This window comes from Nicotiana tabacum, chromosome 16, assembly GCF_000715075.1.
Source record: "Nicotiana tabacum cultivar K326 chromosome 16, ASM71507v2, whole genome shotgun sequence".
Taxonomy (NCBI): domain Eukaryota; kingdom Viridiplantae; phylum Streptophyta; class Magnoliopsida; order Solanales; family Solanaceae; genus Nicotiana; species Nicotiana tabacum.
The window spans coordinates 70,320,733-70,334,443 of record NC_134095.1 but is presented as its reverse complement, the minus strand read 5'-3'; the positions used below and the strand labels follow the sequence as shown (position 1 = coordinate 70,334,443).

At 35.1% G+C, this 13,711-nt stretch overlaps 2 protein-coding genes across 2 annotated transcripts; one reads left to right on the top strand and one right to left on the bottom strand.

Annotated features, from left to right (window-relative positions):
- Window positions 1-4,681: 4,681 nt before the first annotated feature.
- On the top strand, window positions 4,682-7,013 carry LOC107816803 (uncharacterized). Its single transcript, XM_075232469.1, has 3 exons — window positions 4,682-5,033; window positions 5,187-5,287; window positions 6,392-7,013. The coding sequence occupies exons 1-3, from the start codon at window positions 4,936-4,938 to the stop codon at window positions 6,883-6,885; spliced, it is 693 nt and encodes a 230-aa protein (XP_075088570.1). The 5' UTR covers window positions 4,682-4,935; the 3' UTR covers window positions 6,886-7,013.
- Window positions 7,014-11,668: 4,655 nt separating this feature from the next.
- Window positions 11,669-12,340, bottom strand: LOC142170281 (uncharacterized). Its single transcript, XM_075232156.1, has one exon. It carries the CDS (start codon window positions 12,338-12,340, stop codon window positions 11,669-11,671), a length of 672 nt encoding a protein of 223 aa, XP_075088257.1.
- Window positions 12,341-13,711: the final 1,371 nt, after the last annotated feature.

Sequence of the window (13,711 nt, the reverse complement as noted above, 5' to 3'; positions counted from 1 at the left end):
AAATTTTCTAGGCAGTTTCTGCATTTTTCGCACGTGTGAACAGTAAATGTGTGAACGGTAACCACGGAAATTCTGGACAGAATGTTGAGTTCTAAAAATGGGACTTCAAATTGGAGCTCACACTTAGTCCATCGGCCTCACTCAGCCATAAATATCTCCACTCTCTTGGGCTCTCAGAAATCATATAAACGGCCCAAACATAAGTAATATCATATATCAACAATGAACAGTAAGAGACGGAGGCATAATAAGAAAGAAAAGCTACCATTTTCCATTTTTACCAAATTGGAGCTCGAGGAGAGGCAATTTTTGGGAGATTTTCAGAGAAAACAACGGGGTAAGTATTCTTAACTTAATTTTGGTTAGATTATTTGAATCTATTACTAGTTTTGACATTAAATCTGTGAATTTAGTTGGAAGAGTTTGAAAACCCTCTTGGATAGATTTAAGGATTTGAGGGCCGAAATGTTATCAAAATTTAGTAATTTTGGTATGGTTAGACTCGTGGTTGGATGGGGGTTCATATTCCGTAATTTTTGTCGGGCTCCGAGATATGGGCCCCACGGGCGAATTTTTAGTGCAATTTCGTATTTTTAATGGAAAATGTAGAATTTCATGTGGAATTAATTCCTATAATTTTTATTGACTGAATCGAATTATTGTGGCTAGATTCGAGGCATTTGGAGGTCGATTTGAGAGGAAAAGACATTGCGGAGTAGGATTTTGCTCGAATTGAGGTAAGTAACAGATATAAATCTGGTTCTGAGGGTATAAAACCCTGAATATTGTGTCATATGACTATTTTGGAGGTGACATACATTCTAGGGGATGGGCGTGTGGGCGTGCACCGTAGGGATTATGACTTGGTCCGTCCCTTGAGACTGTGGAATTAATTGGCCTACTGTTTAATACATGCTTCCTCTGTTTTCAAAGAAATTGACTGTACTTCATGTTAGAAATCATGTTTAGGCCTTATGTGATCATTGTTGAGACCTGCGAGGTCGTGTACTTGCTTTATTAGCTGCTAAATTATTGTTTTGTACTTAGTCATAACTTTTCTTTCTTATTATGCCTCTGTCTCTTACTGCTCATTTTTGATATATGATATTACTTATGTTTGGGCCGTTTATATGATTTCTGAGAGCCCAAGAGAGGGGAGATATTTATGACTGAGTGAGGTTGATGGACTAAGTGTGAGGTTATTGATACTATAGCACGTGAGTTGTCCGTGCGAATCCAGATATTATATTATAGCACGTGAGTTGTCCGTGCGAATCCAGATATTATATTATAGTACGTGAGTTGTCCGTGCAACACTGATATGATACTGTAGCACGTGAGTTGTCTTTGCGGATCTTGATATGATACGATAGCACGTGAGTTGTCCGTGCAGCACATGAGTTGTCCGTGCAGCACGTGAGTTGTCCGTGCAGCACGTGAGTTGTCCGTGCAGTTTATAGCGCTTGGGCTGAAGGAGCCCCTCCAGAGTCTGCACACTCCCAGTGAGCGCAGTCGACTATATATATGGATCGGGCTGCACGCCGCAACGGTTATTATGAGGTACATGCTGAGTGTGAGTGCTGATTGATGAGAGTTGAGTCATGAGGGACTGAGAGGCTTCCCCGAGGGGCTATATATACATACATACGAGTGATGCTTTGCCCGAGGGGCTTGTTTTGTGAAATTACTGTCTTCACTCATCTTTATAGTGGGCCTCTGTTAAAAATGTTAAACAAATATTTTGAACAACTTTCATTGGAACTGGAGTTTTTTTATGAGATGTTTGGAATTAAATTACTGATTTGGTTTTGTTATTTCCATTGAGATTTTTAAGTTATGAGATGAGCTGAGTGACTGTTGCCTTGAGAGGCTGTATTTGTTTTCAGTTATTTGCTGCACTTAGTTGCTATTTATCCTTGTCGTACATATTTATGGAATATTTGATATCTGGGTTATTTGAGTACGCACTGATGAGGCTTAAACTATTAAATTGAAAGTATGACTATTCTTATTGAAAGTTATTGAGATAACTGTATTTGCATAGCTCGTCACTACTTCTCAGTTCCTTATTTATTTCTGTTACTTACTGAGTTGGTGTACTCACGTTACCCCTGTACCTCGTGTACAGATCTAGATACTTCTGGACACGGCGGTTGTTGATTGAGGAGTTAGACTCAGGAGACTATTGAGGTAGCTGCATGGTGTTCGCTGACCTTGACTCTCCTTTCCTTTCATATTGTACTGTTCTATATTTCCAGACAGTATTTTATTAGTCGGATGTTGTTATCATGTAGACGCACATGCACTCAGTGACACCGGGTTTTGGGGATGGATTGTTTAGTACTTTTGGACTTATATTTTATTCTAAAAGGTTTTATTTAATATTAACTGCTTCCGCCTTTATTTAAAAGTTTTATTGTGTTGAGATGTTGAGTTGATGCTTGCCTAGTACCACGATAGGCGCCATCACGATAGGTGAGATTTTGGGTCGTGACATAATTGTGTAAAAACGGGAGATTATGCACATACAATTTACAAAACAATAAAGTCCTATGCAAAAGACAATTAAAAATTTGGAACCATAAAGAAGAAAAGGAACGTGTCCGACCTTGAACAAATTAAACTAACTCCATGTCTGCAACATCATGAGGAAAAATTACCTATTGACAATATAATACGCTTCGACATATTTTTTAAATCTCTTGCCAATAATTTTCCATCGAGATAATCACCTTAGCTTGCCTTGCCGGAAAAAAGGCCTTTAAACTCAAGGAACTCAACAATTTCATACATAAAAAAATTATTTAAAGGAACATACTCCTAAGAAATCGATTTTAAAATTAAAGTACAAACATGTTTGAAGTGATAATTGTACCTCTGCCTTCCATCTATTGGCTCTTCAAAAAAGAATTTATACATAAGTACCTTCATATCTCAAATACTATGGATGGATAATTTTTGAAAATATATTACCATATCCAAGCCTCAAGAAGAACATGTGTATATTCACACTACACATAAAAGGAATTATACTTATTGAAAAACTAATAAGTTTGGAGGAAAAAATAGAAAAAGACAAGTTTTGAAAATACGTGAATTGATGTATAAATGCTTGTCTCCTATTTTTGGCATGACTCTTGTATTTTATAAAACTTGTACAACCTAAAAACCCACTCTAACTTGGTTTTACCTTACAAAAGTAAATCCTTTTAGCTTGCAACTCTAAATCACGTTAATATTTCAAACATTATGTCACATAAATCAAATAAGGAAATATTTATATATTACAAAATCTTAATGAATTTTGAAGTCTTAAATATTAGGACTCTTTTAAGTAGTTCAAATAGGGTTAGATTTAATAAATAAAATTGTAGTTGATTTAAGAATCCTAAATATTAGGTAAATAATCAATTTACTATTTCTAGTGCGAAATATATTTTTAAAGGATTAAAATGGCGAAAGACATTTCGATAGGGGCTTCGTGATTTTAATATAATATAGATTATATAAAGTTTTAGAAATTGGAAGTTCAAAATAGAAATATTTTTTGAAAGATAAAATCATACCAAATAAGAGTTCAAGTCGTAGTATAAGAGTTAAGTCATAATCAAAGAATCGTTTATATCGTATCAACCTTTGTGCTTTGCAATAAATATGAGTTATTATTTCGCTTTGTGGCTATTTTTAGGTTCCAATGACACCTATGAGAATAGAGAAAAATAAAATTATCACTGCGAGAATTGAGAAAATGTTAGTCCTTTTTCATGTTGTGTTTCTTAATTAATATCTGACGATTATCTATAATTGTTTAGAAGGTTTAAATGTTAAGGTTATTTACATATAATTCAAATAACTCAGATATTTAACATGGTTAATGTCAAATATAAAAATGGAGTAAAAAAAAATCACTAGTTAAAGAATTTTTTATATTTTTAGATAGACAACTAAAATGCTTTTGAATTAAGAATAATATTTTCAATTACATTATAAAAATAATTATTATTGAAAAATAATGTTTTAGAAACTGAAATTTTAAGAAAGAAATATTTTTTAAGAAATATCAACACACCAAATAAGAGTTCAAGTAGTAGTAAAAGAGTTAAGTCTTATCCAAAGAGTCATTCATTGTCTAACATTTGATTGTTTTGCTATAAATATGAGTTATTATTCTGTTTCCTGACTATTTTTAGGATCTAATGACGCCGGCAAGAATGATATTAAAAAAGAAAAAAAAAATAGAAGAAATTGTTAATTTTTTTCATGTAGTTAATATCCAATGATTATCTATATTTAATAAGAAGATATAAATTTTAAGATTATTTACATACAATCCAAATAGCTTAAATATTTGACATAATTAGTGTCCGCGCATCCGCGCGGGTACTAATACTAGTAAGATAGAAAATCACAATTAAATTTTTTTTTTGGGGCCCCAAAATTTAGGGGACCTAAAGTAAAGGCTTTACTAGTCTTACCCTCAAGCCATCCCTAATCATCATCATCATAATAATAATAATAATAATAATAATAATAATAATAATAATAATAATAATAATAATAATAATAATTATTATTATTATTATTATTATTATTATTATTATTATTATTATTATTAAGAATTTCCAACAATTATTAAATATGAAACGTGAAAGAAAGCAGTTATTCGATGGATCTTCAAACTTATATCCATTAAAAGCCACTGCACTAATCATTTTATCAACCACCTTTTTCGCCGATCCACCGTAGTTGATTGCTTCTAATGGAAGTCCAAATTCAATGTTTAATTTGCTTGAATATATGAAGGAATGTCTTTCGCTTTTAAAGTAGTATAGTCAGATTATTCTTTCCTTCATTTGATTTCGGATTCACTTTTCAAGTTTATTTGATTTTTGCAGCAGGAAATTATAGATAGAGAGTAAACAGGTTTAATAGGGAATGGGGAATGTCATGGGTACAGTGTTATCAGGTTTTGGGGAAATTCTGGGCAAATTGCTTGGTCATCCACTTGATTTCTTGGCTGGAAAGGCTTGCAGGTAAATGTTTCATTTGCTTCAACAATTTCTAGTCTATTTTGAAGTAAAAATTAGGACTCTGTTCTTTAACATTTTTTTTTTTTTTTTTGCGTTCTCTTTAATTTCCTTTTTAAGTGTTGTCACAATTTTATATTTTTGATATTAATTGTTCAGCTCTGTATGTGCCCCAACATGGGATTTTCTATGTTACATAGAGAATTTTTGCATTTCTCAACTGCTCAAATCGGCCATGGTGTCAATCCTATTATATTTCGGTGAGTTTCTACATTACAATACTTGGTTCTCATGGCTTACAATCTGTTCAAAGCAATTTTTAAGGTTTACACACATTACAAGCAGAGATTGCACATTGCACCCAATTTTGTAATATTGATTGAATGTGACTTTTTATGTAGTAACAAATGAAAAGCTACTCATGTGCACATTGGACCCAATAACCTGTATAGAAGCTTTGCAAAGTTACTAATACGATATCTTTAAACTTTCGGAAAATATGCCTGGAATGATCAGTCGCGGATCCAGAATTTCAAGATGATGAGCGCACTTTTGTGAAAAGGTGTATTTAAAATTTATATTTGACGAGTTTCGCTTTAGTCTCTTACCATGGACCTACTATACTTTTAAAATTATCGGTTCAAAATTATATATTTATTGAAATTTTAGTGATTTATATATATGCATATATTTGTACTCTGTGCCGAAAACAAGACAATCCGAAGTGGGCGTTGAACCGCCAATTTCACTTGTAGATGTGCACCCAATAATTATTGCACCATATGAGTCTTTAAGCATGGGTGCGCACACATATATTTAAGTAATTTTAAAAAAAAAATAATATTATTATGCATGGTTTCGGGAAAAGAGTATGAATTCACGTGAAGGGTTTCCATAGATTAACTATTTTTTTATTATCTGGATTGAATTGTTATAGGAAAATTATTTAAATACTTTTCTAATGTGCAAAATATCTTAATTTTATCCTCTATTATAATTAAGGACCATTTATATCTTTGTTGTTAATAAATGACCTCTTATCTTCACTTGACCCTAATGTAGGTCCAAAATAAAAAATTATAGATTATTTTTAAATCATAATCAAAATTAGACGGGCAAATCATATTCAAACATTTGGATTTTGGATCAAGGACAAATACTAGACGATTTGCTGACAACAAGGATACGATGAACTGAAAGTGTACGTACCGGATGATGAAATTAAAATATTTCACATATTTTTGGCCCCTTTGATTGCGTTGAATGAATTGGTACATATATTTTCTCAGGCACTAACACATCATAGTTAATGTTACAAGTTATTGGGAGTGTGATTACATCAAGTTTCCTTTGGTTATGTGCAGTTGTCTTATTCCTCTACTTACTTTACAAGTTGGGAATTTGTCAGTGCATTTGTCACATACTGTGTAGATGTACTTGGGCTTGCTTCTCCACTTGTTTCTCAGTCTTAGATTGCTGTTGCACTTTCCTCTGTTTCAAGCTTCAGCAACTTCTTCTTACAACTAGAAGACGTCAAAAATCTGACATTGAAGGAGTAGTGAATATATCTAGCACGTGTAGTGAAGAAGAAGGTGAAGGGAGCTTTTCATCTAGAAAAATTGATGGGAGAAGAAGAAGAAGAAGAAGATCGATTAGGGAGCATAGGAAAGAGCATATGAGAAAATCTTTGAGGCCAAAGAGTCATCGAATGCAAGTGGAGATTGTTAATGATTCTATCCACCCAAAGAAAAGGCTCAAATTTGGGCACAATAATGAGAAAATTCGAGTGAGTAGAAGACCAAATTTCTCACAAAAAGGAATGTACAAGGGTTCATCACATCATCCTAGGAGAACATAGAGGAGGCTTCTCAGTCATACTGTTTTCTAAAATTTGAAGTTTCTTACTAGAAATATTATGGACATTTTAACCTGTTGTTATATGAAATACTATGCCTTATTTTTCAGTTTACTAAAATAATCTTTTATTGAGAGCTACCTGTGTTTTCATTTAAGTGATTTAGTAGTATAAAATTATTAACATTATTGATATATTGAAGTTAAACTCCTATCATTGTTAGCCCACCTCGTGATGTTTTTTTTGTTTGTTAAAATAGCACGGTCTAGCCAATTTTCGGACTGGTCATTCAAAAATAACCAATTTTTTGTTGAGATGAGCTTAATTTATTTTGATGATTAATAAACATTTGCAAACTAGCAGGCCGCTTGAAGTTTGTTGATTAGAAGCTGAAGAGTATTTTCTAGTGCAGGTTGGTTTAAACGATTCCTATTGATAATTGGAGAGATTCTGTTGCTACAAGAAAATACTAGCTGAAAGAATTTATGTTTAACACGAATTCATTAATTATGCGAATACTTGCATGAAAAGGAAATCCTGTGAAAGAGTCTTTAATTGAAAGAAAATAAAATCCTTTTAGGATTTGTTTTCCTTAAGTCCGAATTATTTTAAGGTTTGAAGCTACAAATGGAAAAGAATTTAGGCCACTCCTATATAAAGCTTCATATAGCTAATGTTCAAGGTTATCACTATTTCGCACAAACACATATGATTTATTAAGGTAAATGTGTAAGGACTGCTTGAACTCGTTAATGGAGGAAGATTCTAGAACAGAATTCTGTTATTGAGAAAATGAGCAAGCCTAAGCTTTACACTGTTATACACAATCGATATATACTAGAAGAAGAAGAAGAAAGAAAAGCTGAAAAGACTAAAATACCCTTAACTTACTTATAACAACTAACTACCCTCTTAACTAATTAACTACCCATGTAACTCTCACATGCTTATATCATAACATGCCCCCTCAAGCTGGAGGGTGCAAAATATTAAACACTCAAAGCTTGCCAAGTAGATAATCATGTTGAGCAACTTCCAAAGCTTTAGTTAACAGATCTGCCTGCTGCTCCTTAGTGCTGACATGTGTTGTATTTACCATCCCTTCTTTGATTTTGTCTCTAATGAAATGACAGTTGATCACTATATGCTTTGTTCTTTCATGAAGCACAGGATTGGCTATTAGTTGAATGGCTGACTTACTATCACTGAGCACTGTGACTGGTCGTTCTATTTTCACACCCAGCTCCTTAAATAAACCAAGTAGCCAAGTCAATTCTGCAATACTTGCAGCCATAATTTTGTATTCTGCTTCAGTTGAACTCCTTGAAACTGTCTGTTGCTTATTCGATTTCCAAGAGATCAATGAGTTGCCAAACTTGATAGCATAACCAGTAATAGACCTTCTATTATTAAGACAAGCAGCCCAATCTGAGTCACACCAACATGTGAGCTCTTTAGCATATTCATACTGCAGTAATATACCCTGGCATGTGCACTCTTCAAGTATCTTACCACTCTCCAAGCAGCATCCCAATGAGACGTTTTTGGTGCATGCATGAACTAGCTCAAGGCTTGTACAACATAATTAATGTTTTCCTACTAGCCTCTGATAAGTGCGGACATCTTGTAAAGCCATGTCCCATGTGATTCCATTTGCTTTGTCATACTCTATTGAAGTAAGTTTTGAATTGACTTCCAATGATGCGCATACAGGTTTAGCTCCACTTAATTCCATGTCTGATATCATTTCTAGCACATGTTTCCTCTTATTCAGTAGTACTACTTTCTTAGATCTTAGGACTTTAATTTCCAGAAAATATTTCAATTCTCCCAAATCCTTCACCTTAAAGTTTTGATGTTGTATGTCTTTGGCTTTCTTAATCAGATTTGCACAACTTCCTGTGATGAGGAGACCATCTACACACACAAGGATGACCACTTTACCTTCTTGACTCCTCAGTGTGAATAATGAATAGTCATGATGGCTTTGTACAAAACCAGCCCCCAATAAAGCCTCAGTTTAATATTTTATTGTCTTGAATCTTGCTTGAGTCCATATAGTGACTTCATTAATTTGCACACCTTCTTGTCTCTTGGCTTTCTAAAACCTTTAGGGAACTCCATATACAATTCTTCATATAGATCTCCCTGTAGGAAAGCATTATAAACATCTATCTGGTATAATCCCCTGCCTCTTGAAGCAGCCAATGCAATAACAGTCCTCATAGTAACCATTTTTGTCACTGGCGAGAAGGTGTCATGGTAGTCCAAGCCTTCCCTTTGACTATATCCTTTTACAACCAGTCTGACTTTGAACCTCTCTATGTCTTCATCTGCCTTGAACTTGATTTTATATACCCCACTTTGATCCAACAGCATTATTCCCTGCTGGTAAGTCTACCACCTTTCATGTGTTGTCTTCTAATGCCTTCACTTCTTGTTTCATTGCTTCTATCCACCTACTATCCTTCACAGCCTCCTTGAACACCTATGGTTCAGTCAACTGAGAGAATTTTGCTAAGTAACATTGGTAGCGTGGAATGGTCTGGTCATAGGCTAAGTAATTTGATATAAGATAGTTGCAATTTGTGTTCCTTTTGGTTGTCACGTAATCTTTTATCTATATTGGTTCCTTGACCTGCCTTGTAGATTTTCTATCTGATCTTGAGCTTGTTGTATTTTTCTGCTGCTCGTTTGTATTTCTTTCCTGTTCCTCAATTGTGGTTGATCTCTCCTGTGCATTATCAGGAATTCCTGTATTCTTAATTGTGGTTGATCTCTCCTGTGCATTCTCAGGGACTCCTGCAACATCCATCTCCTGCAAATTCAATGAGTATGAGTCTATCTCTTGCACTGTACTCTGCTATTGTCCTGCAGAGCTACTACTTCCTCCATGGAATTTAAATTTCTTATTTCCTGCAAAATATTAGTATGTAAAGGTTTCTCCTCCACACTCTTGAGTGACTGAATTGTTCTCATTCTCCTTAGAAAATGGAAACTCAGATTCTCTAAAAACAACATCCTTACTCGTGAAAAATTGCCTTGTAGATAAGTCAAATAAAATGTAGCCTTTCTGGGTTTCAGAATATTTCATAAGAACAGCTGCTCTAGCCCTTTCTGCAAATTTATCTGTCTTAACCACATTTGTAGCATACCAAAGATATCCTGCAACTTGAAGGTGTGCAAGACTAGGCTTCTTGCAATAAAGACCTCATATGGAGTCTTGCCCCTAGGACATTGGATGGTAGTCTGTTGATCAAGTAGGCAGTTGCTTTGACACACATTCCCCAGTATTTGATTGGAATTGAGCCCTCAAACCTTACGGCTCTTGCAGTATCAAGTATGTGCCTATGCTTCCTCTCCACTATCCCATTCTACTGTGGGGTATATGGACAGCTACTTTGATGGATGATACCCAGCGCATTCAACAACTCTGCACATTGCTTGTTGAAGAACTCTATCCCATTATCTGACCTTATCACCTTAACTACAATGCCAAACTGATTCCTAAGCATGGTTAAGAACTTTTTTATTACTACTGTGGCTTCAGATTTTAACTGCAAAAAAAAATATTCATGTATATCTAGAATGGTCATCCACAACTGTCAAAAAGTATTATTTTCTGTCAAAAGTAGCAATTTTATAAGGTCCTCATAAATCCATATGCACAAGATGAAACAATGTATCTGCTCTAGAATCACTTAATGAAAATTTCAGTCTAGTTTGTTTTGCCAAAGGAAACACAATGCACCTATCTTGTAGCACACTACTTACTTATAATGTAGACCTACTATATTTTTCATCACTGATAAGGAAGGATGTCCTAGTCTCTTGTGCCACAGGCCACAAGAACCTTTAGCCATCTTGCTCACAGTATTGGAAGTCCTTATTCTACTAGCTAGTCTTCCACATTGATCATCCTTGAGCAGATATAGACCTCCTATTTCTTTACCAATCCCCTTCACCTTTCCATTCCAAAGGTCTTGAAATATACAAAAATCAAGAAAAAAGTTTGCATTACAATTCAGCTCCCTAGTTAGCTTTGACACTGATAGTAGGTAAACTTGAAGTTTGGAACATAAAACACATCTCTGATTATCCTCTTATATAATAAGGTTGTACTATCAGTATGGGTAATGTCAGCCTTCTCCCAGTAGGAAGATGTACTCTATCCTTGTCTGTCTTTTATGTGCATTTAGTATCTATTAATATTTCTATATTAGAGGTAATATGATGTGTGGCACCTGAGTTTATAATCCACTCCTTGTTCTTTTGATTTTGTGTATAACTTGTCATTAGGAAGCTAACTATACCTATACCTATACCTATACTTGCCATGTTGGCATGGTGCTCTTCAGGTTCCTTGCTCAGCAGGTTCAATATCTGATTGTAATGGTCATCTGTAAAGTAGTGGTATCCCTAGTTTCATTTGCTTCAGTAGCTCTAAATGCATTATCTCCATTTCCTTGCACGCATGATGAAGACACATCTACATTATTGATCATTGCCATGGGCTCTCTTCTCCAACCACCCTACTTACCATCTGCATTCCATCCTCCTGGCTTTCCAACACTAGAATTTTGTTGCCAACTTGCATTCTTCACACCTTCACCATATCTTCTCTTTGGAACAAATCAACAGGGTAACCTATAATTTTGTAACAATTCTCTTTTGTATGCCCCTTCAAATGACAGAATTCACATTGAAGGAGTTGCTATATTCCCCTTCCTCTTCCTGCCTGCATAGCTTCCATCTTATCAGTTATTGGGTTTGCACCAATTGTCTATTAGATTTCATCTTGAATAATCATTGTATAGGTCTGGTTTAGAGAGGGAGCATTAGCTTTCATGAGAATTTGTCTCCTTTCTTGATCATACGAATCATTCAATCCAGACAAAAACTGTATAACTCTCTGTTGATGCAATTGCTCTGCATGATCCTTCGATTTTTCAATCCAATTTGGGAAAGGAACCAAAATATCATACTCATGCCAAAGTTCCTTCAATTTCGAAAAATATATAGACACAGAACTAGTTCCTTGTGCCAAAGTTGTAACTTCACGATGCAATTGAAAAATTCTTACACGATTCACTTTGTTGAACTTTTCGCGTAAATCGTCCCACATTAGGTGCGCATCTGATGCATACACAACTCCACCTAACAATTCAGGTGCTACATTGTTCATAATCCATGATAGAACAATGGCATTACATGTTTCCCACTGTTGCAGTAGCTCTCCTTCATACGCATCCCTTTTGTATGTTCCAGTAACAAAACCTAGTTTCTTCTTCCTCAAAAGAGCGATCCGCATCGACCTACTCCATAACCCATAGTTCTCTGAGCCTACAAGCTTAACCAGAACTACAACTAAGCTAGGTGTGTTGGAAGGACCAACATAAAGAGGATGATTGTGATCTATCGACACAGTTTCTTCCATGGATGAATCTATGTCCGACATCAACGATTTTTGTCAAATTGCAATTAAACTTCGAGTAATTAAGAAATCAGAAATTGAGAACAACAATTGAAATCAGAAACCAACGCGGTGCGATCCAGGCATGCCGCTTTGATACCATGTAAATTATAAGGACTACTAGAGCTCGTTAATGGAGGAAGATTCTAGAACATAATTCTGATATTGAAAGAATGAGCAAGCCTAAGCTTTACACTATTATACGCAATCAATATATACTAGAAGAAGAAGAAAGAAAAGCTGAAAAGACTAAAATACCTTTAACATACTTATAACAACTAACCACCCTCTTAACTAATTAACTACCCATGTGACTCTCACATGCTTATATCATAATAGTAAATAACATTCATAGCAAGAGGTACTTTGAAAGATTCAAGACGCTCAACTTAATAACCAAGTCCTGACGACAAAGTTACTGAAGTTCTTTAATTGCTTAGGTTTTGCTCTTAAATTGTAACCTACATTACTTATGGAGAAGTGTAATCGTAGGCAAGTAAATCTTAAGAATGTGTTAAGCTTTCTATGCTGGAGTTTATAGTATGGAAATGGGTATCTATAATTGGATTGATTGTAGGGATTAAGGCATTAGAGTTAGTCCTTTTGGTTATTGAGTTGTAATTTAAAACCACTTTTTGAAGTTAGTAAAGTTTTGAGGCATATCCTATGAGAGTAGTGTTTGACTCAAAAGATATCGAAACCTTTTTGGGCAAATCAATCAAAGAAGATGAGGGGGTAAATCTTAGTCAGACAAAATTAATTCCAGATCAAAGAGCTAGCAATACGGATCGCATGTAGGATGAAATAAATATAAATGATCTTATTGAGATTAAATAGTGTATCTCCCATCGATCGATGGGGAGACAACTTTACATATTTTCCTAGAGATCACTTCTTCTCTCTCAAGAATACAAGAAGAGAGCTTTTTAGCTCCAGAGAGATATATGAGGAGCCTTCCCCTTTATTGAAAGCTTTCCCTTGATATATATAGTCGATGCACCCTTGCCCTTTGCTTGGACCGACGTCCGCCTGCCTCCAATGTGTCTTAGTCGTCCCTTTAACCGTTGCTCATTCCGGCTCGACGAATGTGAGAAAAGGGTGTAGAGTGGGCTATGTTATCTTTCACTGCTCGGTCCCTTAGGTTGGACCCTGATCATTTCGATCGTGACGGTCAGATTTTGACCAATACAATTAGTCCCTCCGTTTGTCGGGGTAGTCCACTTTCGGGCTCGATAGACGGATCATGATTGCTACGAAGTCGAACAAAATCTGACTCTTGACTTCCCGTTCCTCAGTTACATTTTTTTTCTTTTAGGCAGGGTGGTGGCGTTCTTTCGATACTCGTGGACCGTTGCG

Bases quoted from the DNA above. Each gene is read 5' to 3' on its own strand.
- LOC107816803 (XM_075232469.1), top strand. From the start codon at position 4,936: ATGGGGAATGTCATGGGTACAGTGTTATCAGGTTTTGGGGAAATTCTG. The intron at 5,034-5,186 runs GTAAATGTTTCA...TTAATTGTTCAG, and splicing joins TTGGCTGGAAAGGCTTGCAG to CTCTGTATGTGCCCCAACAT. The intron at 5,288-6,391 runs GTGAGTTTCTAC...GGTTATGTGCAG, and splicing joins GTCAATCCTATTATATTTCG to TTGTCTTATTCCTCTACTTA.
- LOC142170281 (XM_075232156.1), bottom strand. From the start codon at position 12,340: ATGTCGGACATAGATTCATCCATGGAAGAAACTGTGTCGATAGATCAC.